Genomic DNA, 27,427 nt, shown 5'->3' with positions numbered 1-27,427 from the left:
CATCTTGACACTAGTTATGCTCTGGAATTTCTCTCAATCACTCAGCACAGCTGAAAACATTACTGGCTCTTGGCTTTACCTCACTCTTCTTTATAAGAAGTAGCTTCAGTTACACACACACACACACACACACACACACACACACACACCCACCCTTCAGCCCCTCTCATCTTAGAGGAGCTACCCAGAACTCTCCATCCTGGAGATGTTGGTTTAGTTTTTAACAAAGTTTGTTCCTTTACTATGGGTATGAGGTAACTGCATATTTTAACACACTTTGGAAAAGAACCCTGAAGTGTTTCTGTATCCAGTCTCCACCTGTAAAAAGGTACAGACAACCTGAAACTATTTTGATTCTCCTTATAACCTCTAATTTTCTCACTGTTTGTCATTTAGTGAGTCACCTCTAAGGGCATAGTGCCATCAAATGTGATTTTAGCCTCTTGGTAGTTCTTGTTGTTGCTTTGGGGGTTGTTTTGTTTCCTGTTGGTTTAGGGATTTCTATTGAGGTGACCTGTCATACAAAAGGCTTACGGTGGACGGATAACCTTTTAATACCATATCATAAAATTAATTGGCTCTCATTCATTTTCAAGACACAAGATGTCTAACATTGTGTTGCCCTGTAGGTTGATGAAACTGTCAACTTTATTTTTATTCACAGCCAATTCCTGTACTCTATAACTTACCACAGGTTTGTTGTGTATTTACATTTAATTATAGCATGAGGGTGCTAAATTTACAGTATTAGATACTTCTGGTTTTCTTTGGGAAACAGTGCTTTCTACCCCCAAAGACTTTTACATCTCATACTTCGGCTGTGCTGTTCACATCCAATAGTTCTTGAATGCAGTTAATTTCTTTAAACTGTTAAGGAGTTAAAGCTTAAAGAACAAGCTTTTTTTTCTTCACTCATTAACCAGTCTGCAAACTACTCACTGTAATGGAATTTATCAGCCTTTTTAAAAAAAGCTAATACTTAGCAATGGTATAAAAAAAAAATCCAGAATTAATGGCTCAATGTTTAAATTTAGCATAGATGTAGCAATCACTGACAGGTGGCTTATAGTGTTCATCCAGAGATTCTTAAAAGAATTGCACTTTGAAACAAATCATCCATCTTGAAAGCTCCAGGTGGTTCACCAAAATGCTCCTGTGAAGCCAGCAGGCTGTCAGCAGGTGGGGATGCAGGGGGGAGCACTGGCAGGTGCTGTGTTGCTCATGGTCAGGAGCCTCAGCTCCCAGCACAGCTCCAGTACAGTGGCTGACTCCTGATGTTGCGTGCATGTAAAGTCTGGATTATTACAGTTATGAAAAGTTATCACTCGTAGTAAGGGTTACATTAGAGACTCCTGATTCCATCAATACCCAAGGCATACTTGATCCATGGCCAGGCATATCCTGCAACAGAAAACAATAATTATTAGAAATTTTCCAGGTGCTCCACTATTTCCTGAACTGACCACAGCAGGATACCACCAGGAGTGGGGGCAGCAGTTTTTAACCTTCTGGGTTACACATACAAACTGCCTAAAATAGCAGTCCACTTCCCCATTCCCTACTCCTCTGCTTTCTTCACTCCCTTTTTTTCCTTCTATAAGGAGAAATATATTTCCTATATTTCTTCTATATGATAATATTTCTAATATATTATAATATTATATATAGAATACTATATATACATATATATATATAAAATATATTTCTTCCTATATTTCTTCTTCGCATAAGCTAGGATCCTATCCTCTATTCACAAACTCCCAAGACAATTTCAACACCATGCTCCCCTTACCACATCACTACAGGGGCCTGGACCATTATTTCCCTGCTTTCCTACCACATGCTTACAGATGAAGGCCCTAGCACTATATTCCCATTCCTCATGGCAACCCACAGCAGTGCTGTGGTATTCTGAGCCAGCAGCTGAGGAGAAAAGGTTCCCAACCTTGCTTCAGTATAAGATCACACAGGAGTTACAGGGCAACACCCTTGTCCTGGTCACCAGTCATGGTTAGGCAGCATGTGGGTTAGGGAGCCTATGTTAGGCAGCACAGTGGGATCCTCTGACTGGCTGTGTCCTCCCCTGAGGGCCTTCAACAAGGAAATTAAAGGGTTACTGGGGAACTGGATCATTATGAGTGTGAGGGAACTAATAATGACATACATGTTTACCAAAATTAGCATGTGTAACTTTAAAGTCAGAACTTCACAGAACACAAGAAGCAAGAAACTTTGTAGTGTTAGGCTTAATTCACATATTGGCTTCTGCTTTTATAGCCACAGTGTTAACTGGGAACCTCATTACCTGTCAGCGGGGTATCCTCCTTCACAAATGTTGACCAAGGCATACAGCTGTCTCAGTGCATACTCATACTGAAATAAACAAACACTGGTAATAATTTCAGTGACAAAGAGCATGTATTGTTTATCCAAACAAATTTGTGGAAGTAATGTAGAGATGCTATTAACACTTAAGGTCTTCATTTGCTGGTCTTGACAATCATCTTGACTAAGCTAGACAGATCTTCCTCCTTCATTAGGTAAATGCAGCTGTTGCTGCACATTGTCCCCTCAGGTAAGGCTCACCTACCTAATCAATTTCATTCAAAAAACTCCACTAAATCAAAACAAAATCACTGAAGGGTAGTGAAAGTTTATCAGAGCACTATGATCTCCCAATAGCCTGCTTGATTAGAAGGTCCAGGACTGCATCTGCTTTTGATTTGTACATAGGACTTTTATCTTGGCTAACTGCCAGATAATCTCACTACTTTCTGTAAAATAGATTAATTTGCTCCTGATTCATCCTACCACACACTGCTTATTGCCTCCTTAGGTTATCTTGCCTGACATCAGGGCTGAGTCTTCTGGAACAGTACCTGTCTTACTGTCATCTAAATAGTGCTTAGCAAAACAATTTGGTCCTCAACTGGGATCTGAGGAGGAGTAGAGAATAATAAAGCCCTTAAACTAGAAACAGTTCTTAGAAGTTCAGCAAGATCCTGGAAGTAGCAGCTAGGCTATGGCCAGTATTTATGCAACACACCATCATAACAGAAATCTGAATGAACCAGGATTATGAATTCACAGTGGTGGTGCTGTGTTTCTGTTTTGCTAGTAGAGATACTTCAAGCAGAAATACATTGTAAATTCTTTAATACTGGGTTTTCCAGGATGTGATGAAGGGACAAGCACTAACGTGTAAAAATTAGGGAATATTTTTGGTCCTGTTTGTAGTAATGTTCTTGTTTATCGACAGGTTTACTGGGACTGGCTTCCTGCTTTAAAAAAACATTACTGGCCTTTATCCAAAACTAATCTGCAAGACTGCCCCCAAGCTGGCTTTTTAATAAAAGCTGATTTTGCAGATATGCTTATGACTATTGTGCTTGTTTTACCTGTGTACATATCAGTTTATATCTAACATCTGACTTACCAAGGGTAAATGCCAGTTGAAACAATGAGCTTTGAAGCAGTTCACTGCTGACTGGTAACAGTCATAATTGCTGATGGTCAATCTATCTGACAGAATTTGATCAGTCTGTTCTTTTGATCCTGTTATTAAGGTGATGATCTTTCGCATCGATTCTTGGATAAATTCTTTCACCTGTACATAAAACAGCAAGAAATTAAAACATGCTTTTTAAAAAAATCTATTTGAAGACTTTGAATGAAATTGCACGTTCTTTAAATCTCCACTTCTGGGCTCCTCTAAGGAACCCAGTTTTGCCAGTTATTTTCAGTAGACTTTTGGACCCGTCTTAACACACAAATGAAAATTAGAGAGAGACAAAGTCAAAGTCAAACTCCAAAACCACGCACAGTCCTTCTAGTGTTTTGCCAGATGAAAGACAACACTAATACTGGTTACTATTCTGAAGGTTCTGTTTGATTTGGGAAACTCCAGCTCTATTGAGACAAGAGCTCCTCTAATAACAAAGAATAACCACTGCCAACAAGAAACCCTACGGATGAAGATGAGGAATTTCCTGGCAATCAAAGATGCGAGATTGGCTTTTAAATTTGCCAAGATAGTAGGTACTAAATTTCAAACAGACCCCTGAATTTTAAAGGAATAGTAAACCATCAGCTGGAAGTTACCAGTCTGAAAAGCAATTTTGTTGCAATTTGCAAAACCAGGATGTTTTCAGGGTGTTACTTCTGCCATTGATCATGATGGAAATGAATCTGACCTGACCAGTAGGTCAAAATTTTTTTTTTATTACCTCCAGGTATATTTTGATCTCTGCAGCAATCTTCTTAGCCTCATAAACATCATTGGTAGCCACCAGCTTTCGTTTCATGATTGCCAGAGGGACATCAGGACTAGGTGTCAAGTCATAATGTTCCACAGGTGGCAGAGAAATGGTGACAGCCTTCTTCCCCAAGCCTTGGAACTGCATCACCTTCATCGAGGAGATGCTCTGAAAGTAAACAAATGGAAACTGTCAAGCACTGCAGTAGGTTGTCTGTCTTTGCTTTGCCATGCAAACCCAACTCTCTAAACTTGCTTTTACTGGAGGAAATAAAGGAGATCATAGGGTTGTAAGCATATGTGTGCCTGTTCATGTTAGGTTTTTTAACATGAGGTCAAGGGTGCAAAAAAACCCAGGAATGTTTATTTCCAGAACTCACTGAGGGGAAAGAGACCACAAGGTTAAGTAACGTGACTTCTTTTTTTAACAAATACTTAATGTGTGCTTCTATTAACACATTAAATAATGTGACTACTACAAATGATATATCATCTCTCAGCTCTTCCCATTCAAGAGATCAATGTACTTATTACTATTAATATGATCTGCCTGGAAGTGGTAAACACCCTCCCCTTACACTCAGTTGAAGTGTTAAATCACTGGCAGAGCTTGGAAGGCAACCCATATCCCAATTCCCCAGGTTAAAGCATAATACAAGGCTGTATTTCCCTTAGTATTTAAGGGATGGTGGTTCTGATACTAAGTGCTCTTTGGAGATTAGCAGTTTCATATTTTAAATCAAACCTACCAGTTTAAAGTGATTTTGTTTCTTTTTATTTTTTTTTTTTTAAGGTTTTAAGATAGATCTTGCCAGGAAGCCCACTCAAATACATACTCTGTTTCCATACTGCATCACATGGCTGGTGTTGGTGCGTTTCTTCACCAGCTGAAACTGCTTATGGAGTGTTTCTTTTCTTAGATCCTCCTGCATGAAGAAACTTCCATGTGGTCAGATACTTAAAGACAGGTATTCTAAAAATGCAAGGAAACCTGCAAAAGGTCTTAGCTGCCAGTATGTAGAAGGAAGTATAGGGGAAAAGATATGCAGCCTTTGAAAGACAAAAGTAAAAACTGAAAGAAGATTTCATAGCATATTTTCAAACTGCTTTTGGTGATCTAATGTCCCAGCAAATGGGCAAGAAGGGAGTGGGTTAGTATACAAGTGCTAGCAGACTTGTTTCATTAATACTGTTCTCCATTATGCTAAGAAATGGGTTGGTCACAGTTCTGTAGCTAAGGATCCCTGAAGGAGAGTTACAGCTTACTGAACTGCCAAATTCTTTTAACAAATTTGGAGAAACAGTCTTGAATTATCAAATCAAGATTATGTGAATTTGAAACCAGAAGTCATAAAGTTTCTAATTTTATAAATAACAGAAGACAGTGTTTCTGAAAGTTGACTCAGAAATCAATTTAATGACACAGGCAAGTAAAGATTATATATTTTACCATCTCAATTTGTTGATTTTAGTCTCATATATAACAAATTTTTCAAAAATCCTGTAAAGAATCTGTTTCTAAAAAAACTAGCAATTTTTCATACCTGGGAATGTAGAAGCCTTACCTAAATAACTTACCATATCTGAATCTTCCATCCAGTTCACACTGTACCAGTCTCCAAGATAAGTCTGCCTCTCTTCATCATAGTAACATGCATAAGATGACTCTCTGGGATTAGCAGCTGTTGTTGCATAAACTGTAAGAAAAACAGAGTAATTTTTAACCCCCTGACATGATTTAGTACTTCACTGCATGTGATATATTTGCCTAAGTGCTGTGGCTTTCTATCTTTTACTTCTAAATAGCAGGAAGGAAAGAAGCCTGTTAATCATTCTGTTCAATAGCAGCCTTCTTCCTTGTTGTTGTAAGAGCTCCTTCCTTGTTGCCAAATGTGTGGTCTGAGGCATCTAAAAAGGAATATGCAGTTCTGAAGGGGAAAAACTACTATACAAAGAGCTACCTGAGAACACTGCACTGAAAACTATCTACATTTATTTTCTTTATTACAAAAATGAAGACTTTTTCCCAAACTTGGAGTAAATCCTACAAATCTTCTTTTCTCTCAGGAAATGCCATATTTTAAGTAGTATCCTTTCTTGGATAATACTCTACACTGAGAGAAAAGTAAACCAAACCTCTGCAACATCTACTTCAACCAGTGTTTCCTGTAAGTCACCTATAACACAACAGGAGTACTGTCAGCACATCTTCATAGGTATTAAGAAAAGAGCTATTTTGGCTGTTTGCCAAACTCAACTCATGAAGTGAAGTCTGACTTTTGAGTTTGAAAAAGTTGTGTGTGATTCTTCATCCTAATCAAGGCTGAGCTCACACCTCTGCAGCAGAGTTTAGAAACCCTGAAAAATCTTGAGTTACATTTCCTGGGTTATTGTGCAGATAAGCATAGCAAAACTGTCTGGCAAGGATGTCTCCCAACTGTCTTTGCCACTGAATTAAACTGAGGACAGAACTTGACACCTGCTGTTAGCTGATGCTGAGGCTTGGAAATGTCACTGTAACTTCACTGAAACCAGCTAAGGGTAACCACACAGCATCTGAAAAGCTGAAAAGTTTTCCAGCTTCTCATTTGGAAGAAACTGAAAGCCCCTATATAGTCTTTATAAGACTCTATAAACCCTTTAAAAAGAACTTTCCATAAACGGAAAATATTACTTTCTCTAATTCTTGTGCTCCCCTGAACTGTGAAGTGCCATGAACCCACCCTTGACACAATATCTGGTTAGGTCCTGCCTGTGACAAGTTGTGACATTTACGTTGAGTAAGTTAAGGGATTGCTCACCATTGATATTATCAGGCAAATGATTCATCATAGATCCAGACTCACATGCTTCAATGTAAAACACCATCTATAAAATAAATCAGACCTTAAGAACTTCCATAAGGAAAAGGAGGAAAGTCATTCAGTGCTTTTCAGACGTTGGTACCTGGCCTGCACCTGAAACAAGAACTCTAACGCTACAAAAAAAAAAAAAAAAGAGCAGCAAATAGATCAATTTTTCATTTTTAGAAACTGAACTATGTAGAAAGGGAAAACAATCACAATGAAAAAGATGCTAGTAGTCTCTACAGAAACCACAGGGATCTACAAAGCACAAATCAAATACAGAGTTGCTCTTCAGGCACAGCAATGTATGAGCACTGAACGCGTTTCTGGAACCAATAGTCAACCACTATTGGTTCCGTGTATTTAGGAACCAATGTGTTCCTAAATACATACAGACAGTAGACAGATTACCACAGAAAGCTGCTTAAAAAAGGCAAGCTACTAGAATGTTCTAAATATTAGGTCTTCTGCTTAAAACTACTTGTGGTGAAATAAATACAGAGAACTTTCTGAGAAGAGGTACAGTCTGTTGAACAATATTAGTAACTGCAAGAGAAACATGAGGTACAGACAAACTTCCTGTAGTGCAGCCTGAAATGAACAAAGCACAGGAAGAACTGGTCAGGTACTGAGGGTGCTAGTGGTTACAGATGGTGTTTCTCCACTGTTGGTCAGAATGTACACCAAAGACAATACACTACATTTCAACACCGGCTGCAAATATGCAGTAAACTAAGAACAGGAAAAGAAAATTTGGAGATGATCAATCTTTGTAAGTGCAAAATCCTAATCCAAATTTCACTGCATGGCAAGAGCTTTCTCTTGCTTTAGATAACCCTGCAAATGAAGATAAATCTCTCTCTTCCATGCCAGCTGCTCTTTAATCTCAGAACTTCTGCTATGTTTGCTTACCTTCCGGTATTTTTTGTGATGATGCATGTACCAAATAGTTTTATTCAAGTCTTTCACGTGAAGCTGTGAAATAAGAAAGCTTGCATTAAAACCACTTATGTCCAATAGACACACAACTCACTGAAGAGGAAAAATGAGAATGTTTACTGTTTCCTATTAAAAATATCCAGTGCTTTGCCCTCTGAAATACAACATTCTAATATTTACCACACAGAAAAGATGAGTTATGGTCCCAGGTGATATGTATAGTGCATCAGAAAGCCAAGTCATACCTGTGAGAAACAGTCTGCTTGGACCACCAAAGTCCAAAGAAATATTAAATTACAGAACTTAATTTCAATTTGGATGCTTCAGATTTAAACTAGAACAAATCCAAAGAGGGGTGACAAAAGAATATTGCTTCTTTTTCCTCAATATGGCAGTGCATCAAATATATGTGTGTTTAGAATTTATTACTTATTATTTTAATATGTCACTAATAGGATGATTTTTAGAAACAAAGTAATCCTCCAAAATGCTTACATCATCATCAGGAAAAGCCAGAAGTCCTGGAGCTCCATGGTCAGTGAAATAAACAAAGACATGATCCTTCGGACCACTGTAATGAAAAAATTGCAAGAAAATTCTTTCTAATCACTCCCACCTAATCTTTATAACAACAACAAACATCTGCTGCTCAATTCCAAGACATGTCAATATTTGAAAATACAGCTGAAGCACCTCTTGCTCTTGGTAATTTTTTCTCCCCAAAGCACACTACTTCAGGTGCTTATGCGAGGAGGAGAGTGTCGGTAAAAGGAAGGAAAATAGGGATATAGGCTATTAACTCAAGCATAGGGAAAACAGCAACTACACTTCATGTTTCAAACTATAAACTGATTGCTGGCTAGGGAGGGGCTGGTATGTCAAGTATGGTGGGAGCACAGTTGGGTTTTTCTGCCTATTTGAAGAATATGTTACACTGTAGGAATTTGCAGCAGCCAGGTAAAAAAAGATTTGTGTAACTAAGTTATACTGCGGCACCAATGCACCAATAACACAGGGATAAACCATAAAAAAATTATTTGATAAGATACTTGTGATCTGTATGGCCTCAGTTAGCCAAATCAGCCTCAGCCTGCATGTTCACGAAAGACTTGCTGAGTATCCAACCCACCTGTTAGGCCACAGCAGCTCTGCAGTGGGCTGGGCACAGACTTTGATTCCCTAGCACTGTTTGCAGTAGACTTTTACAGCTCTCTAAAGCAAACACATTATGTTTGGGTGTTAGGCCTTGGCCTAACAACAAGATCTGCAAAGAGATTTTGCTTTTTAAGTGTACTCAGGGAGAAATAAAGACAAAATTACATGAACAGATAGGAAGGAGACCCCAGGCCCTCTTCTATCATTCTGTATCAGTGGTCCAGAAATCCATATTTACTCTTGCTCTTTCCTGACTTCAGAGAAGTACAGCAGCACCTGAAGGAGACACTGTCCAGCCTCCTGCTTGGCTAATAAGCTGCTGGTTAGACAATAATGTGGAAGGCAAACTACAAGCCTTTTGAGAAGAGGGTAACCGAGTTCTTCTCCCAAGCAGTAGCAGAAGTCAGGCCACTTAGAAATTCACACAACAGAGCCTAACAAGAAGGCTTTAGTGTTACTTTTCCAGCTCCCACACTTGACTCTAAGAGTAAAAAATGTGACCAAGGTGAAATGTAAATAGCTAAGACTTTTATATGTGGGTTCAAGTTGTCTTCCAGAGTAGTTAAGTGTCTGCCACTCTCTGTGTAGCCACTCCCTTATTTGACTTGTAACATCAAGATTTCACAGATGAGGTATATTCAAGTACTTTTCTTTTTTAATGAAAATGCTTTATAGTCACCTCTTGACTCATTCCAGCTTCTAAAAGAGAACAATCTAGTAAATGTGCAGCAATTTATTAATTTTTGCCTGTATGCCTTGTATATATAATTTTCTATCTCAACTTTTCAGGATGAAGTTTAAACAACAGTGAGCAATAGCTTATTTAACTACTTTCCTGCACCTTCACTTTTATGCCCCCCGATGCCAGGGGCCCAGTTACTCTGTTCTGTTTCATTGCTTTGTCTCTAAAATGAAACTGTCAGATGATGATGGGCACTTACACATATTTCTTTAACTAGGTTAGTCTTTCAAAAACAAACTTAAATTCTTAAAGGAAACAGTGTATTTAGAAAAATATAACATGATGTAAATCTTGACCAGCAGTACTGAGTCAGAAATATAACACACCTTAGCAAATAGGCATCATATCTTGGAATAACGGAATCATAACTTTAATACCTCAAACTCTGTAGAAGCAAGATAAATAACCAATACCAGGTATCTTTCCAAGAGGTCTTCTAATCAGGCCCTCAAATTTATTGCTTTTATTCTTGAATCACCTACATTGTGTAAGGCTTTATAAGCTACATGTATTAATTATGGATATTGCATTCTACTTGGCTACTCTACAATTTATTATTTTTCATATATTAGATTATTGCCAAACTTACAATTATTTATGTAACTCAGTTTACAAATACCATAGGCATCACCCATCAATTAAAAGGTTAAATGCTTACACTACTCTTTATATCTGACACAAAGACCACAGCTGGGATTAGACCTGCAGTTCTTTCAACTGATGACCTGCTTAGAATACCTTTGTCCTTCTGCCACTGATTGCTAAGTCTCACCACTTCATGTAACTCATAAAACTATGCACATTAGGCCAAGCCTTATCACACCTTTCCTAAAGGTCTCCAAACCTTAACAAAACTCTTGTTGAATATCCACTCTTGTAAAAGACAACAGTCCAAATAAAAAATTTCTTAAAACAGTTGACAGTATCCTCTAGAGATTTTATACCTTAATCTATACTGGAGTCTGTACCAGTCAAGTATCAGCAGTTGCTTCTTTGTGCTGGATAGTTAAAGGAACCAGATCCATTCTATTTCTAAGGTGAATTATATGGAATTGCCATGCAAGAAACTGTCTTGCCAGTTTCTCAAGTTGCTCTAATTTACCCTCTTCTTCTGTTGAAACCAGTGCCAATGCACAACTACACATACAATTGCTTTCTAAATTAAACTTCTCTTACCTTTTCAATACTTTTCCTGATCCAACCCCCTTCACTGCCTCTGCATCTCCTCTGAGAACAGCAAGGAAATTCTTTGGCGTAACATCCTAAGGATTTAAAAGGATTACAGTTAAACCTGATCATAAAAACAAAAATAAAATCTTCATTTAGAAAGATGGCTTCTGAAAGTCAGAATCCATGCACGGATGGCAAGGGATGACATCCCTTTTGGTCTGTCATTAGATTATGTATTGGACACTGATGAGTCACTCAGACACTGAGCCCTGAAATCACCAAGTGACAGGATCACTGTTCTGATTTAATGAAACAGTCTTACATAGCTGTTCTTCAGACTGAGTTAAAACATTCACAAATGCAAGACTTTTCCTCCCTTTATTTCATCTGCCAATATAGCAGCAGTGTAAAGATTTGCTTTTATGACCACTGCTTCACTTCAAAGCATCTACTGCTGACATTCATATTATAAACACCAAACTTCATGCCAAACCATGCAGCTGAATCAGATGGAGGGTTTTGTGCGTTTTGGAGTGTAAGCTACAGAGTGAAAAGACTTATTCAGAACACTGGCTAATCATGAATGCTCTCTGGGGAATGGTGTTTTATTCCTACCTCCTTTGTATAGTCCTTGGGCACTCCAGCATACACATCTGTGCCATTAGGTCTATTGATGACAATACCTTTTGTTGGATTTCTGAAAGTTAAATGGAACATAAATATGAATAATTAGTCATGTGCCACACAATGAACACAGAACAACTAGGAAACCATTAAATTGTCCTCACTGGCCAGCTTGCCTGAGAGAATGTACTTGCACCATGTATTGTTAAGTGATCTTGGAACATAAAGTCCTTTTTACTTCATTCAGTTACATATGCTTGCCTCAGGTGTCCTTACCCTCAGAGTACCTTCAAGTATCCCACCTCAGATCCTGTTGATTAATCTGGTGATGTAGGTGAGTACTCTCTTATACTATCATCTCTCTACTTTCAGTCTTGCCTTCAATCTCCTTATTCTTTGCTCTAAGTGCTGCTGTGCATGTGAAATCTGCTAATTTCTGCTGAAGCTGTCTCAGAATTAAAGCTGTATAAATGAACTATTTCATACAGATAGCAATTATGTGCCCTAGCAAGTCACCAGAGGTGGACATGTACTTTCTTGTTGAATGTACATTCAGAGAATAAATCTGACGTTTTTCAGAAAACACCCTGCAATTCATACCCAGAATTTCCCTATGTTTGCAGTTTTAGGCTATTGATCTGCTGTAAACTTATCCTTGGGAGTTAAGCTCAACTTTCATAACCATGAAGCTCTGCAGTCCTCAGTGCCACAGCTGATGCTAAGTTGTGCAGTAAGGCTTAGAAAGCTCACGAGTACATTTCAAAGGGGAACTATTGTGCTGAGGGATATAACATCTCTATGTGTGCCACAGTTGTTTTTGAAAGCTTTTCTTACAAAACCACTACAAACTCAAAACACATTGGTGACTATGGCATGTTTGTATTAACCATGCAGACTGTGACAAGTGCATGCTCCTCACTTACTCGTCATTATCAGCAATATCATCATACATCATGACAACGACCTGTTCATCTGGAATTCCATTTCGGTGGACAATCTGGTATGCATGGCACACATCTGCCTGAAATTAAGCAGATTTTCATTACTAGCTTGAACTGAGATTTCATCTTCAGGAACAGAAGAAAAATAGTTTTGCAGGCCTAAGAGCAGGCTCTTGTTCAAAAGAAAATGCATTCAAATGTAAGAGATGAAGGGTGGCTAGAGGGCTGAAATGCACAGGTTAAACCAAAGCTCAATGTTTTCCTCTAACTAGGAGCAGTTGCATTAATAATGCTATGATTAATATTTCTCTTTCATTTACCTATTTTGATTTCTTATTTAAAGCGAAAGAAGTTACTTCAGGTTTTGTATGGATAACATTTAACAAAAGGTTCTCAGCAATGTGCTGCCTTCTGTGATAAAATCTGAATGAAAAACTTTTGTACTGACAGACAAATCCAAAGTGTGCTAAGCAGAAGAAAAGAGTTGGATTTCCACCAGTTTCAATTAGTTCTGCACCAAGCCTGCACGACTAAGCATCACACACTGTCCTTGGCTTAATCAAGCATGGTTTCCCAATCTCATCTCTGCAGAGATTTTAATAAAGTTTGTTTTCCTAGATGAAAGTTTAGGGTAAGGAATTTTGGGTTTTTAATGATGTATTCTTATAGAGCAATACTGAAGCAACTTTGGGGCAAGAAAACAGAGTGCCATGGAAAACAATAGCAGAATTGCTATTCGGGCACTCTTCCTGACTTGTACAGAATATAAATAAGTGGATTTTCTTTACAGAACCATCTTTCCATTGCACAGAAATAACAGTATTTGTCAAAGTCATATTACAGTAAATGCAAATCTCTATCAAAACATTGAATTATTAGTAAACCTAGCCCAAACAATTGTCTTTTTGGACTTGCAGTCTGTGAGTGACCTAATGGGATATCAACAATCATTCAGAAACTCCAGAACTACAACCCATCACATGCTAAAAAATCTCTGCAGATTTAATGGAAGAACCTCATATAGCAAGTGTACACTCCAAACGCAAGCAAGAAGCAAGCTTTAAAACTTACTTCTGTTCAACTAATCTGACTGCTAGTTTGGGAACCAAACCAAAGCGGTTTAAAAGGTCCTTCATAAGTTCCTATGATTCAGGAGTCTTAGGGATTTTTGAGTAGTTAACTGACAGGACACTGTAAAATCCTTTCACTTCCCTGTCTTCCAAGCATAGCTAAAGCTGAAAGGAAAGAATAATTGTACAAGATTCTGGGAAGGGTGAGGCACAGTAAAATATTTTCATGATACTGAACCTGAAGTTAAGTTGTCCTTACTAATGCACTTCCGTTTCCTACCACGCAGCTCAACCTACCTTCCGCTTCCACCTCTCCCAGACAATCTCTACTGTTTATAGGTCCCCATTTCTGTGTATGTCATTACGTCAGCTGCTGCCTCGGAAAGTCAAAAGGTAGAGGCTAAACAGAGTTATAAAGGTACCACACATAGTATGAATCAGCAGAGGGCAGGTTTGACTAAATATGTACTTGCTTTTCAAAAACAACCCAAGGAAAAATACAGGAAAACACCAAGTGGGGTATCTCTACACTGAAAAGTAGATCACAGATGCTTTCTCACCCTCAAGAATTAATTAATTTCTCTTATGCTGACTGAAACACTTTTAGGCTGGAAACACAAGGAAATGCTCAGCCATACTACAGTGATACATCAACATATTCAACCAACCAGTGCCTGTGTTCCTATAGACATGTGGCTGGCCAGCAGAGACTTTGGAGGTGTTTTTAATTAAAGTAGACAAAATTAGTTAAGCTTTGTAAATGCATATCATCAGCTTTTTTTGTCTCCTCTCTTCTTCCTTCCAGTTCGTTGGTTTGCTCACTATGTCCTGCCTTACTTAGTAAACACTGAAGTAGAATTTGGTGATAAAATTAAATGGGGACTGTACCTCCTTATAGCATAATTTTATCACCAGCAAATGCTGAAGAAGCAAACCCATGTTTTGGGCCTAAAGCTCCATTAGCTATTGTAGGGCAGTTCTGGGTAAACACAGTTTTTTGTATAGAGTTAGCTGACCTGACTGACTACCTCTGACGTTGGTCACACACTCCTCTTGTTCCCTCCAATACACAGAAAAGAAATAAAAATCTTTAGAAAAATGGAATAGGAAAAACCTGCTGCTCAGGCAGGGAGATATATTGTGAATCTAGAATATTTCCTGATGATGTTTAACTGCCTCTCAAATAGTTATTTGAGCCTCATTTCTTCCAGAAATATTTCTGAAATAACGGTACCTGTAAACCACCCTAATAAGACAGCCAACATAGTTCATACCTCTCCCTGGTATTATTCCTATTGGTTTAACATGTGAAATTAATGCCATGAATATTTATTGAATTGTCATAAAATGCAAACCGTGTTTTTGTGGCCATGATTTGGGGCGGGGAGCAGCTGCCCTGTACAGTAGAGAAGAAGGCACAGCTGTACTGCTGTAACTGCACAACTCACCTCATGTGCCAGCTCCAAAATGAATTCTATTTATTGGATGCTTCAGACCTTTCATCCCAGCTTGGTCTGTTGTTACATCACTATGGGGATCAGAGATTAAATTTCCCAGTTCTCCTGGCACAGGCATTTTGTTTCCCAAAATGTACATACAGAGGAAATTTTGAAAGGAAAAAACCTAGCACACCAACTTTCCTGTGTCATACAGCTGTTTACACATTTGAGTGACACAGCTTGCAAGCAAACTGCTTGGGTTGGGGAGAGAGGAGTTTTTGAAAAATCAAGCTGGTTTATGACACATACATGCATAAATAGTTCCTAAAGGGAAAAGCTTGGACTTATGGTCTTATGACTGCCAGCTTCATGGCTAAAAAGCATGCAAAATGAACTGGCAGCTTCACTGCAAAGTGACAGTGTTCCTATTACATGTATACTGAAATGCTATGGCCTAAAAGAGAATAAACTCTTATATTAGCATGGTAGAACATATCTAAAATGCCAGCTGTATTTCATTCCTTTGCTTAAACATAAAGCAGTAAATCAGCCAAAAATGGTAACTGTATTAAGAACTTGGGAAACATTTTCCCCTAACTTCCATTAAAATTTCACAAGCACAGTGAAGAAATTATAATTGAGGCCAAGCAGTCAAGGCATCCTTAATGTCTGCTATCCAAAAGGCTGGAGAGTTTAGGACTGCCCTGGGCTGGTTGGCAGCGTCTAAAACCCTGAATAAACAGTCCCTGGCACATAAAACTCAGTAAGTATAACACTAAAGACAAATGAGAAAAAAACATTTATGTAAATGCAAATGGTCATTACCAGCATTTTAACTTTTCCAAACTTTTTTAGCCATTTTTCTCCAAGTATGTACTCCACCTTTACTCAGAATGTTTCACATCAGGCTTTTCCATTGATTAGGTGCTTGGGAGTACCCCAAAAGCATTGGTCCATCTTTTTCTGAAGTGTTTATGAAGCCAGATATAGGCTTGAGTTAGCTGGTACAATCATCTCCTGGGAGAGGCAGAAGTATATACAAAATTCTATTAGGGAGAACTCGTTTGTTGGCTCATTCTCTATATGTACCAGTAGCATTAAGTGAGATTTGCTGATGTATGTCACTAAGCTTTCCAGAGATATCATCTGGCTCTTTGCATAGCAGAGCCGAGACACTTTGGCAGGGAATGAAAAGAGAGCTCTCTTCCTAGTATATATTTTGAGTGCTTAGTTGTATTTAGGGCAACCTGGTAATAAAAAAGGTTGTTACAGAGAAGTCAGATTAACTTCAGAGGAGCATGCTGATGGTCCTTCCAAAGCCCAAGCAACTCTAATAAAAAACACTAAGATACAGGTAAAAACACCAAAGAACTGAGAAACCACAAGCATAAGGCAATATTCAAGCTGGCTTTGCAATGACAGTAAGCTTATCACATTGTGCTGCATACTATTCAAAAAACCTTAAAATTTATTTTAGGAATTTGACAAGTTAAGTGTTCAGGATAAGTTTAAATCATCCTCATCAGGAAACAGTCTCAGTTCAGCCATCAGAGAGGAAGTAAGTGCCTGCAAAGTGTTAATCTCACTCCTAAGTGCAAACAGTGTTTTTTTCCTTACCTTGTCTAGTGGAACAGTGGATATGATAGGGGAATCCAAACACTGACAGCTGAATTACAAGTCATCAGAGTTTCTGTATTTCAAGTAGACTGGTACAGACTCCATGTTCACATGGTCTAACTATTCATAGAGCCTGTACAGCATGCAATGATGGACTATTTTCCCCAGAGCTTTTAATACGTGTAATTAGAGACAGTTTTGAAGGTGCAATCTTCTGCTTTTATAGTTTTGTAAGATAAACACATACTGCCATCAGGTAACTATTGCAGAAGGCAAGAGTATGTCTTGCCTGTGTTGTGTGTCACTAGCAGGGTCAACAACTAGAGATCACAAAATATAAATGTAATACAAACATATAACATTATTCCTTAACTGTACCCTGAACAGCTGAGCTGAGCAATTGAAACCCAGAGATGTGTTAGCTGAAGTCTCAGATTAGTAATCTTTTAAGTACCTATTAGCTGCATGTAGGGAATGGCAACCAATCCAGCAATAAAAAAAAGTCACATTGAGAAACTACTTGCAGGAAGATTCACATCTACAAATTCACTTACACACAGGCTAAATCAAAGAATCTGAGAAAGCAAGCTGATGACAGGAGGAAAGTGAATTAGAGGACAACATAATTTATTGTTTGATTGCTCCATTGGAAAGCAAAGAATTACAAAAATTTGCTCTCCTGAAGCATTGCTTTGCTTTCTGGCAGTAGACATATTATACTAAAAAAAAAGTTTCTGCCTGCATTCACCATGGAACAACTTTCTTGATGGATGGAACACAGAACTGGAAGTCCAAGTCTTACTCCTGGTTCCACTGCAAGTGAATTGAGCGAATAATTTAAATACTTAATGATTTTACTTCTACTGTTCCACTGCTGTTCACCTTAACACACACACATCATTAACCAATCTGTATAATGCTTCAAAAAATCTGTTATAATCCCTGAGATTTCTTTAGGTACCTTTCCTCCTCTGTATAACTCTCATACAGGTCTACAGATCATCTTTCTCTGGATTACAGCTCATGGACACATAAGGGGATTTTCCATGACTAACTGCTGGGTCTGTCTCACACTATGCCCTCCTCAATCCTGCCAGGCCTTCGAGGCTGACTAAAAAAGGCAGCTAAGGAAGACAGCACAGGCTGCTGATGTGCTGCACCTTGTGGGAATTTTTTTTTTTTTATTACTTTAAAAAGTTAGTCACAATATCTTGCCCAGAACAGGTGAATAAGAGCTCAAACCCACCCTGACAAACCTTTCACACAGACTTATTTTATGATGGCTTCATAACTTTAATTGGATTGTTAGCAGTGTTATAATTTTTTTTCCAAATGTCAATAACTGAGCAGTAAAGGTTAAAATATAGAAGTTTCTAGAACAGCAAATCAGAGCAATGACACTGCAGATATTTTGCATGGTTAGTTGACATTATATTCAAAGTGAAGATTCTTAAAGAAATCCTGTTCTCATTTTTTACCTAGAAAAGCAATTATTTAACTGTCTGCAAAGCATTATCACTCTCAAAAGTTACACTTTGCTTCCATGAAACAGGTATGATAAAAACATTTATTCTTGGACACAAGTATGTGTTCCCCATCACTCCCTGATACCTGGCAGATACGTTTGCTATTGAAGGCTGACTAACAGAAAGGTTAAAAAGTCTGCTTGGGTAACTGCAGAAAAGGAACTATCATGTGTCACAGCTACAAAAAATGTAGTTTTACTTAAAGAATGGAATGTCACTGTATTAACTCCTCCTAGAGTGTAAAGGAGCCAGCAAGACTGGTTATACAGCAATAGCAGCAACTAGAGCACAACTTGGAAATTACATGTAGACACCTCAGGGCAGGCAGTGATCAAATATAACACTAGTATTTTCATAATGCCTTTCTAATTTCAACTTCAAAATATGTTTAAGATTTATTTTGAAATAGGGACAGTTTATATTAAGGCTGTAGTAGTCTACCAATGGTTATCAGGTGATAGCAACAGTGCAAGGAGCTGGCAAAATTCCTAAAACCAGTTTGTCAAAATGTTGAGCATACATTTGCCAGCAACAGGTTCTTGTTCAGATGCAACAATGTTGTCAGGCTGGTTCACCTGTAGTTTTAAAGCTCATCACTGTACTGAAATTTAAAACTTTGTGTGTGAGCTGAGGGGAACGGGATACAAACCTGAATACCAGCATGACCAGCACACAGAATTCTTGTTTATTCCTCATTCAAATAGAAAGGATGAAGTCCCTCCAAATTTTACAGTCAGTTTCATTAAAAATAAATACTTTAAAAAGTTATGTTCAGCAAATCAACTCCATATATGTACACAGTACATTTAATACTGTTTAACTTTCAAAATGCTAGCTTTGTAGACCAGCATTCCCATCTCTGTTCAGGTTCAACTAAACTATTGTCAATTAAGGTAGTTATTTTTCTAACATTTAGAAATATAAAAATGTATACATAAATCAGAATTAAATGGACCATGTTCTTCGGGAAAGCAGAAGGTAGTTCCAGGTTTAGAGCAAAGGCTGCAGTTAAGCATAGCTTAATCTGTTTAAGGGATTGCCCAAGAATTCCCCAAAGGGAAAAACTGCCGTAGTCTCCTGACTGCTGATTACAAGTCTTTAACTTAATCAGAGTTAAGTCACTTGAATTTAATCCTGTCCATCGTGACGCTTCGACCACAATTCCACAACACACTGGCTTTGACAGCAATATCAAACTCAGGAGGCTCTTGTTCCCTTTTCTCCACTTTGCCATTCCCTCTGATTTCTGCACCCTGGTGCAATCAATCCTCATTGTACCAACACAACTGAGGCCATGCTGTCGAACACAGTGACCAAACTGACCAAGGTTAAAAAGACCCCCTTCTGCATGTCCTCCACCCCATAATAACTTTTTTACTTTTTAACAGATTTAAAACTTTTTTAGATTTTAATTGGAAAGAAAGGGAGCTTCTTCATAACAAAACTACAAGAGGGAAACAAATGGAAAAATACTTGGATGTGTCTCAAAATGCAGTTTCATTCAATATGTATTTGTTCCCCTGCAAGTTGGGGTCAGATCCTCTTGCCTAGTACTATAATATTTAGCCTAAGTGATACAGGTCTCCCAAGATGCAGATGCATAATTAGAGGAAGAATACTGCTCCTGCTAATGACAGCTTTTCAAACAATTTAAGACTAGACAAAGTTGTAAGCAAAAAAAAATTAAACAGCATAATGAGCAGAAGAGGGGAATTCTTGAGGTGAGAATGACAAGAACTAGGACTAGGCTGTAAGTGAATCTTGCTGCTGTTGGTATTGAAAAATTCACACACTCCTGGAAGTCTAGAAGCAGAAGCACTTGCCCAAATAACACAAGGGATGAACTCTTCTAGGCAGCTTTCATTTCCCCACAAGTCCTCGAGCAGCTGGTTTTTTGGGAGAGTGTCCAGCATGGGCATGTGGGACCAGTGGTTCTTACCTGGTGTCGATAGTTGTACCAACCATTTGAACCTGCAACAATCACCACCCAGTGCTTGCCCCCATCCTCAGGTTCTTCCATCGGGAATGTGCTGATGCCCAGAGCACAGCCCAGCAGCACAACTGCTTCCAGTATCATCTCTTCTTTGTTTAATCCACAAATGGGAGGGAAAAAACTCCTAATGAAGAAGTTTGAGATAAGTAGATCAGAAGACAGTAGAAAATGAAACAAATGCAAAACAAACATTGGTAGTATCACAACTGAAGCTTTTCTTGGTCTTGGCATTGTTTTCTTGTGTTTCCCTGACCATTCAAACCCATAGTACAATTTCTGGTCTTACCTTCCCATAGTACCAAGCTGCTACTAGTTACAAGAGTTTTCTGTCTGCTTTCAGATCTGACTGAAAGCAATTCTGAATAGGACAACCAAGTCTTTCAGCTTCCTCTCACTGTTTTGTTCTGTAGTAGCTGGTAATGAATAAGCCTCAAATACAGAGCAAGTTCCAGTGTCAAGCATTCCCACAGATAAAACTTAAATCTCCAAGTCTCTGCCTATGTAGTTGACTAGTTTCCACTCACTGAAAATTAGCCCGTTATTATTGAGTCAGATACTGGGTGACGGAGGCACAAGGATGCATAGACATGGAGAGAACTGCTCGAGAGCTGGCACAAAAGCTCTCTGTGCCCACTAAAGCCAGAGAGGGTATAGAGGCTGTGCTGCTGTTCTGCCCAAGATACAGCCTTAACTGCTGGGGCTGGGGAGGAAGTGCTGATTGTGACAGCCTCATGCTATTTGTGCAACCTGTTTTGCTAAGTGGAGAGCAAACATGAACCAGCACCACATGAAAGAGCATTTTCATCTCTTTGGCACAGTGGGTAAGTGCATGAGGTGCACAGCAAAAGAATCAGGTCTGATCCTGTAGACATCAAGTTCAGAAAAGCAGAGGCAGAGACACAGAAATGGCTCTTTTCTGCTTTCTTGAGAGGACTGTAAGTAGCATCCCCCCCTAGTGAACTTCTGAGCACCCTGATTGTTTGAATTGCTCTGAAATCAAACAACATAGCCATACCTAATCAGGTTTGCTTTTGATGTTTCTGGGTTGTTTTTTGAGGGTTTTTTTGGGTGGGGTATAGGGAGGGCAGGCAGGCTATGTATACTGGTCACAGTCTCAGGTCTGCTGCAGCTGATGTGTCACTCAAAGCAAACTCCCCTGAAGAACTGCAAGCTGTTGGCACATGCACAAAGATTATAAATATTTCCTCACACACTGTCAGATGGAACTTTATACTGGCCTACTTACAAGAAAGAGACACAGGTAGTTGATCATGGCTGCTATATACGTCAAAGTTAGTGTAGTAGGAGGTGGAGTAGTCTACTTTAGCCTGTTTTCTCTAAAATAAAAGCTGGAAACTACCTAGACATACCACATGGTCACAAGACACAAAGTCAAAGCTACCACTGAACCAAATAACTAAATGCTTATTAAGTCATCCTCAGTTCCCCACAGCCAAAACCATCCACCTGCATCATCTGCAACCACTCAAAGAGACTGAAACAGAGAAGTAGCTGGTTCTCCAAAGCACCTGTGTACAGGAAAGGCTGCTAACTTAACATGTAGCATGGGTTGTTCCAAGACTGGATCTACTGCTCACCAAGATTAAGTCTTGCAGGCAATAGTATGAGTAATATAATATATATGTATTTGGAAGAGGTTGTTTAAATGTAAAGGTAAAAGTCGTCATGTTTGCATATCAGCTCCCATAGAAGAGCTGTTACCACACAGGAAAATTGCCAAACAGAATAGAAAATTCAGAACCAAAAGCTATGACAGTGCTTCTTGCAAAAATTCATTTATGTCTAGGAAACCTATCTTTCAGGAATAAGCTACTCTGTCACTGCCTACAAGAGCAAGATTTGGGAGAGAGAACAATATACAGATGATTTAACAATTCAGGATTTGTTGAATTATTAGTTACCCCAATGGTTAAATGGATATGAAGGAACAAGAAAATTTTTCAACAGTTTGATAGACAATTATAACCTTATGTTGAGCTGGAAATTACTTTCTATGGCCTTTTCTATCGTGTCACATCTTCAGATGGTTAAGACAAATAATATACACATAACTGTGGTGAAAAATACACTCTGTTTACAACATCCACAAAGTCTTCCTATTCTGTTACCTACAGCAGAGCTAAGATTTAGTTCAAGTTATTTAAAGCATCTGTAAGGTGCCACAATACACCACAGGCCAACAAACTCTGGAAACACTAGACAAGGAAATACAAGCAATATGTTTTAGATGATCTGCTTAGAAATCTGAATTGATTTTCACTTCCTGGAATATGTAGTCTAATTGTATGCAAAAAGATGCGTCAGAGCTTGGTATGAGAAGCTTTTTTCCATGTTCATTAAAGAATAACTTTTCATTTCTCCAACTGAAAACATTACTAACATTTGTATGAAAACATAAATAAAGTAAAAATAAATGGTTCAAATAGTTGCTGAAGATACTTCCACCTGCTACTTAGCTCTTCGAGATGTCAATTATTTATTCAAATACAGGACAGACACATAGATGCTGTGCTGTTGGCAGCTGTTCACTGGTCCATATAACATGACAACTAATTTCAAGCAGATAGGCACCCATCACAGGGAACCACTCACTGCCACCAGCTGTCAGCTACAGACACACCATGCAAAGGAGACTGAAGTAGCTTCAATAAAAATACACCATGGAGTGCCAAGTCCTGAACCAAAAACAGTCTGACAAGACCATCTTTCCTGATGCAGTCACACTCCAGGCTATACTAACATGGATCTATGGCTCTCAGGACCTCTGCCAGGACTTCTGTGTGGGACCATGCTGTGCAGGACACAGGTGCACCAGATACAGCCACCACCCCTGCATTCTGCCTGCAAACAGACCCACCACAGAAAAGCCCAGGGAAGGATCATGAACAAAGCCTTGAGGTGTCAGGCCTCTCAGGCAGTCAGTCCATCCATGAAGAGTTCATCAGTCTCCCATGTAGCACATGGATATCCAGATCCTCAGATTTCTTGCCTCTGCTGACACAAAGTTCTAAGCTAGGCAGAAGGCACAGAAGAGGGAAAAAACCAAAACAAACAAACAAAAAACAAAAACCAAAAATAAACACCAAGAAGCATTTGCTTTGTATTAGAAAATCACATATGATTTGCCATGAGTTATTTAGAAAAGGATAAAGAACCATCATATTTTTTTACTGATTAATGGCACGTAATCCCACTATTCCTCAACTATAATTAAATCAAATTAACACCAGAAAGAAAAGGAAAAAAATAAGCATACCATAGTTAATAAATGCTCAGCTTCAAGGTTCTCCAAGGAGCATTAAAATAGGTTTAACCATTAAGCACATGTGCAGTAGAAAAAGGTCTTTCGTTGCTTGTTTCCAAGACTTACACAAACATACCCCCAAACCCCAATATTTCTTCTTTTAAGGAAAGCTTTTGAGTGCTCAGGAAGGCAATTTAAAAGATTATGTTCTGGATTGTGTTGAATGAGTTCTTGACCTGCAGTTAAGAAGAGAATGTTCCTACCTTAAGAAAAACCAGCTCAGCTGACCAGCTGAGTACATAAAAAGGTACATAAAAAGTCTTTTTCTGAAAAAAAGGAATCAAAGATCTGAGGATTCTAAATGCATGCAAGAGTGAGACTCCACTAAAGGATGGAAAAATAACTACAAGATCATTTTATAGCTTTGGCTCACCACACAAACATGAGATTATTTGATCAGCTCTGCCTAGTCTTTTTGAGAGAAAAGTAAATTAACTTTGCTTTGGAGACCATGTCAGGAAAAAGGCTCATCTCACAGACATGATGGTCTACAACACTGATACATACACAACAGACAGGCTGCAACGCAGCTTGCACAGTCACTGGAAGAATCCCAGACAGAACCTGGGTGGCTCTTGCCAGAACAATTCACTTATCTCTTAAAACCTGTTTTTCCTGACAGAAGTACCTTGACCACTTCTTGTTACAAGGCTAGTACACAACTCTAACTTGATAAGAAGGATGCTAAAGATAGACCACATCTGGAAGTAGCCAGCGGCTGCTAGAACAATTCTTCTGGTTAACAGCCTGTTTCCCAAGTTCCCAAGTTCCCAACTTCCTTTTGGTGAAACAGTCCACAAAGATCAAAAGTCTTAGAACAACAGGATACCACCCTAAAGAAAGGGGGATGAGATGACCAAAGGATTTTCCACTAGTGTTTAGAGTGATGCTGACACTTCAATAGCTTAAACTCAAAATACATCAAGCATAGACTCCAAGAGCTATATAAACACAAATCATATACCAATTTTTCCTTCCTGTGAAATAAATGAGTTAACAAAAATCTTGAGGGAAAATCTTGAGCCTTAAACTAATCAGCTGATTATTCTGGATTTTCTTGGAATCTCCATTTCTATCCAGCTGCTCTTCTTACAAGCATTAGCCTTTCAGTTTTCAGAATCAAGTCACAACTCCTTTTCCACACATTGCTTAAGCATGGCCTCTAATATTTAGATTCCAATTTCCATGAAACATGTGACTCACGATAGCCTTCCTTACAGTAAATTAGGGTCTGTACTTCCCTGTCAGCAATGTTCTGCCTGCTTGCCAGCTGCTACACAAACTAAAGCACCTACAGTCATAATTAAGCCCCTGTGGAACTAGTCCAATTTTCTTTATGCACTTGTGCAGTAGAAAGAAAGTCTTTATCACTGTAAACTCTGATCAGGTACATTTTGAAGGAGAGTATGGTTCCCCTTGCAAAACAATTCTTTACCAAGTCTACTAGTAAACATTTTATCAATCATCTTAATTTCATCAGACCTTGTAAAATATCTTAGCACAGCTACTGAGAATTTATAACTCACTTTTACTGTAAAAAAAAAAAAAAATTGTGATTAACTTAGAATAGTTTTCAACAATAGAATTATTTAAAAGTCATTTTAAGCAAAGACCAGTCTGCAAACAGCAGAATGAACTTTCTCAGGAACAGAGATGGCAACATTTACCTAGGTTAAAAAAAAAGTTCCAAATTACTCCTTATTCTTTCAGAGATGCTGACAACCTAATACAACTGGTTTAGAGAATTTTTTCCTACACACTTCAAAAAGCCCAGGGTAAAATTTGGCAGATCTTAAGGTTTCAGCGAAATAGCACCTGCTACCTTCATATCTGCCTACAAACATACAAAGCCTCTGCAATCACATTCTGATGGCTGGAAAAAAGAAACAAAAAAACAGCTACTGCAATACCGCATAAAATAAATTTATTACATTGCATGATTCGAGGAGAGATTTTGAGGGCAGAGAAGTCAGGGTGGGCACTTCTGTTCAACAAACATCAGGTGTTTGGAGCAGGGACAGAATGAAATTCTGAAGAAGTGATCACGTAGAAATTCTGAGACAGCACACCACATGCTTTTTACTATGTTTTATCTCAGTGTTTCAGATCTTCACTGCAGGAACTGTTTTAGCCCCTGAATACACACTCCCAACACGGCGTCGTCCACCCATGAACAGCAACCAATGATCCTACAAATCCCGAGCAGACCCTTCATGCTACGGGAAGCACCTTTCAGGCATCACCAGCTCTTAGCAGAATACACATAAATTCTGACTCCATCGTTTCCACACAAAACCCCCCCTCTTTAAAAACCTATAACCAGGGACTAACTGCGCTTATTCTCCTCTCCCCAGGGTGGCCCTTCCAGACGAGCAGGCTCACGTACAGCTGCCCAGCCAGCCCTCCCGGGGGACAACCGTGCCCCGACCCCTTCCATGGAGGGCAGCACCGAGGAGGCAGCTCGGCGCCCAGCAGCAAGAGTGGCAATGCAGAGGAGGGACTGCGGGCGGGGGACCGACCCCTCTCCCTGCGGCCCTAGGGATGGGAAAAGGGAGCGAGGGAACAAAATGGCGAAGGGGGGGCTCTGCAAACCGACCGAACCGCCGCCGAGAGTCAGCCCCACCGCAGACAGGATGGCCCCGAACACCCCCGCCAGCCCTGGGGCGCCCGGGGCTCGGCAGCGCACGGAGCCGACGCAAGGTAACCTGACGCCCCCCGGCTGCTCCCTGAGCACCGACGAGGCCCCTTCTCCGCACCCCGGGTGGCTCTGCCGTCACGGAGCGGAGCGGCCCCCGCTCACAGCTCCCCTCTCTCGGGCGCGCCCCCGCCTCCTCCCCGCAGCCAGTCGCCGGCTGCGGTACAGCCCTCCCTGGTCCACGCGAACCTGCCGGCGCCCAGCGCAACCCCCGCCCGCCCTTACCGCGCAGCCCGCGGAGGTGTCGCCGCCGCGGCCGCTGTGATTGCGGCACCGCCGTGCCGAGGGAGAAGACCGCGGGCCGCGGCGGGCGGAGATCGGCCCCGGCCAATCGCGGCCGGGCAGAGGAGGGGGCCGGACACCCCCTGACCGCACTACGTGCCCCAGCAAGCCCGGCGCGCCTCCGTGCTACTGGGCCGCGGGGGCCTTGAGCGCAAAGCTCGTCGGGAGTTGTAGTCCGCTGGCTGCCCGGCGAGTCACCTGGGCAGGGTGATGCTGTGGAGAGTGTCTCGCGTGGCCCGGGGAGCCCGGACGGGGCGGGGTGGGGGCAGGTGGAGGTGCGCCCGAGGAATGGGTGCGTATTGGGCACCAGTGGGTTAGCACCGGCTGTGTTTTCCCGTCGGAACTGTCTGCACTTCGGGACAGGATGGAGGCAAGAGGCCCAGCATGGAAAAGCAGAGGAATGTGTCAAAGGGCAGTTCCTGACACGATGGATGTGAACTAGTGCTCCAGCCTTCTCCTTGTGTATTTGAGCCAAGCTGACCAGCAGAGTTCTGGCTTCTCGCTGCAAACTGTGTGAGCCCTTCCTCATGGCCTGCTCCCTGCCTGCACAGGGACAGCAGGGATGTGCATGGGTCAGTGTTGAGGAGGTTTTTGTTGCTACGAAAAAGCCTGAGAAACAGTGCTGCGATTGCTTCTTTTTCAGTGAAAGAGAATCACGGATTTCCTAGGAAAAGCAGAACCATGTGCTTTTTGCCTAGTAAACCACAGAGAGAAACACACCAGCTTCCCCCTTGCATGCTATAAAAAAACAACAACAACAAAAAAAACCCCCCCAAAAAACCTAAAAAAAACAAACAAAAAAACCACC

The 27,427-nt window shown here is 40.0% G+C and overlaps 1 protein-coding gene across 5 annotated transcripts; it reads right to left on the bottom strand.

Moving 5' to 3' along the window:
- Positions 1 to 530: 530 nt before the first annotated feature.
- On the bottom strand, positions 531 to 26,743 carry LGMN (legumain). 5 transcript variants are annotated; one of them, XM_071745745.1, is made up of 14 exons: positions 26,563 to 26,743; positions 20,264 to 20,441; positions 12,655 to 12,752; positions 11,723 to 11,804; positions 11,114 to 11,199; positions 8,536 to 8,611; positions 8,014 to 8,076; positions 7,057 to 7,123; positions 5,834 to 5,952; positions 5,092 to 5,181; positions 4,227 to 4,424; positions 3,437 to 3,607; positions 2,306 to 2,373; positions 531 to 1,401 (listed from the first exon to the last, which is right to left on the bottom strand). In XM_071745745.1, the coding sequence occupies exons 2-14, from the start codon at positions 20,399 to 20,401 to the stop codon at positions 1,362 to 1,364; spliced, it is 1,296 nt and encodes a 431-aa protein (XP_071601846.1). In that variant the 5' UTR covers positions 20,402 to 20,441; positions 26,563 to 26,743; the 3' UTR covers positions 531 to 1,361. The 5 variants fall into 5 exon arrangements, with proteins under 5 accessions (XP_071601846.1, XP_071601843.1, XP_071601844.1 ...); XM_071745742.1 differs by lacking the exon at positions 26,563 to 26,743 and adding an exon at positions 23,595 to 23,763; XM_071745743.1 differs by lacking the exon at positions 26,563 to 26,743 and adding an exon at positions 20,842 to 20,919.
- Positions 26,744 to 27,427: the final 684 nt, after the last annotated feature.

This window comes from Heliangelus exortis, chromosome 5 (genome assembly GCF_036169615.1).
Source record: "Heliangelus exortis chromosome 5, bHelExo1.hap1, whole genome shotgun sequence".
NCBI lineage: Eukaryota > Metazoa > Chordata > Aves > Apodiformes > Trochilidae > Heliangelus > Heliangelus exortis.
This window is presented reverse-complemented; position numbering and strand designations above follow the sequence as displayed.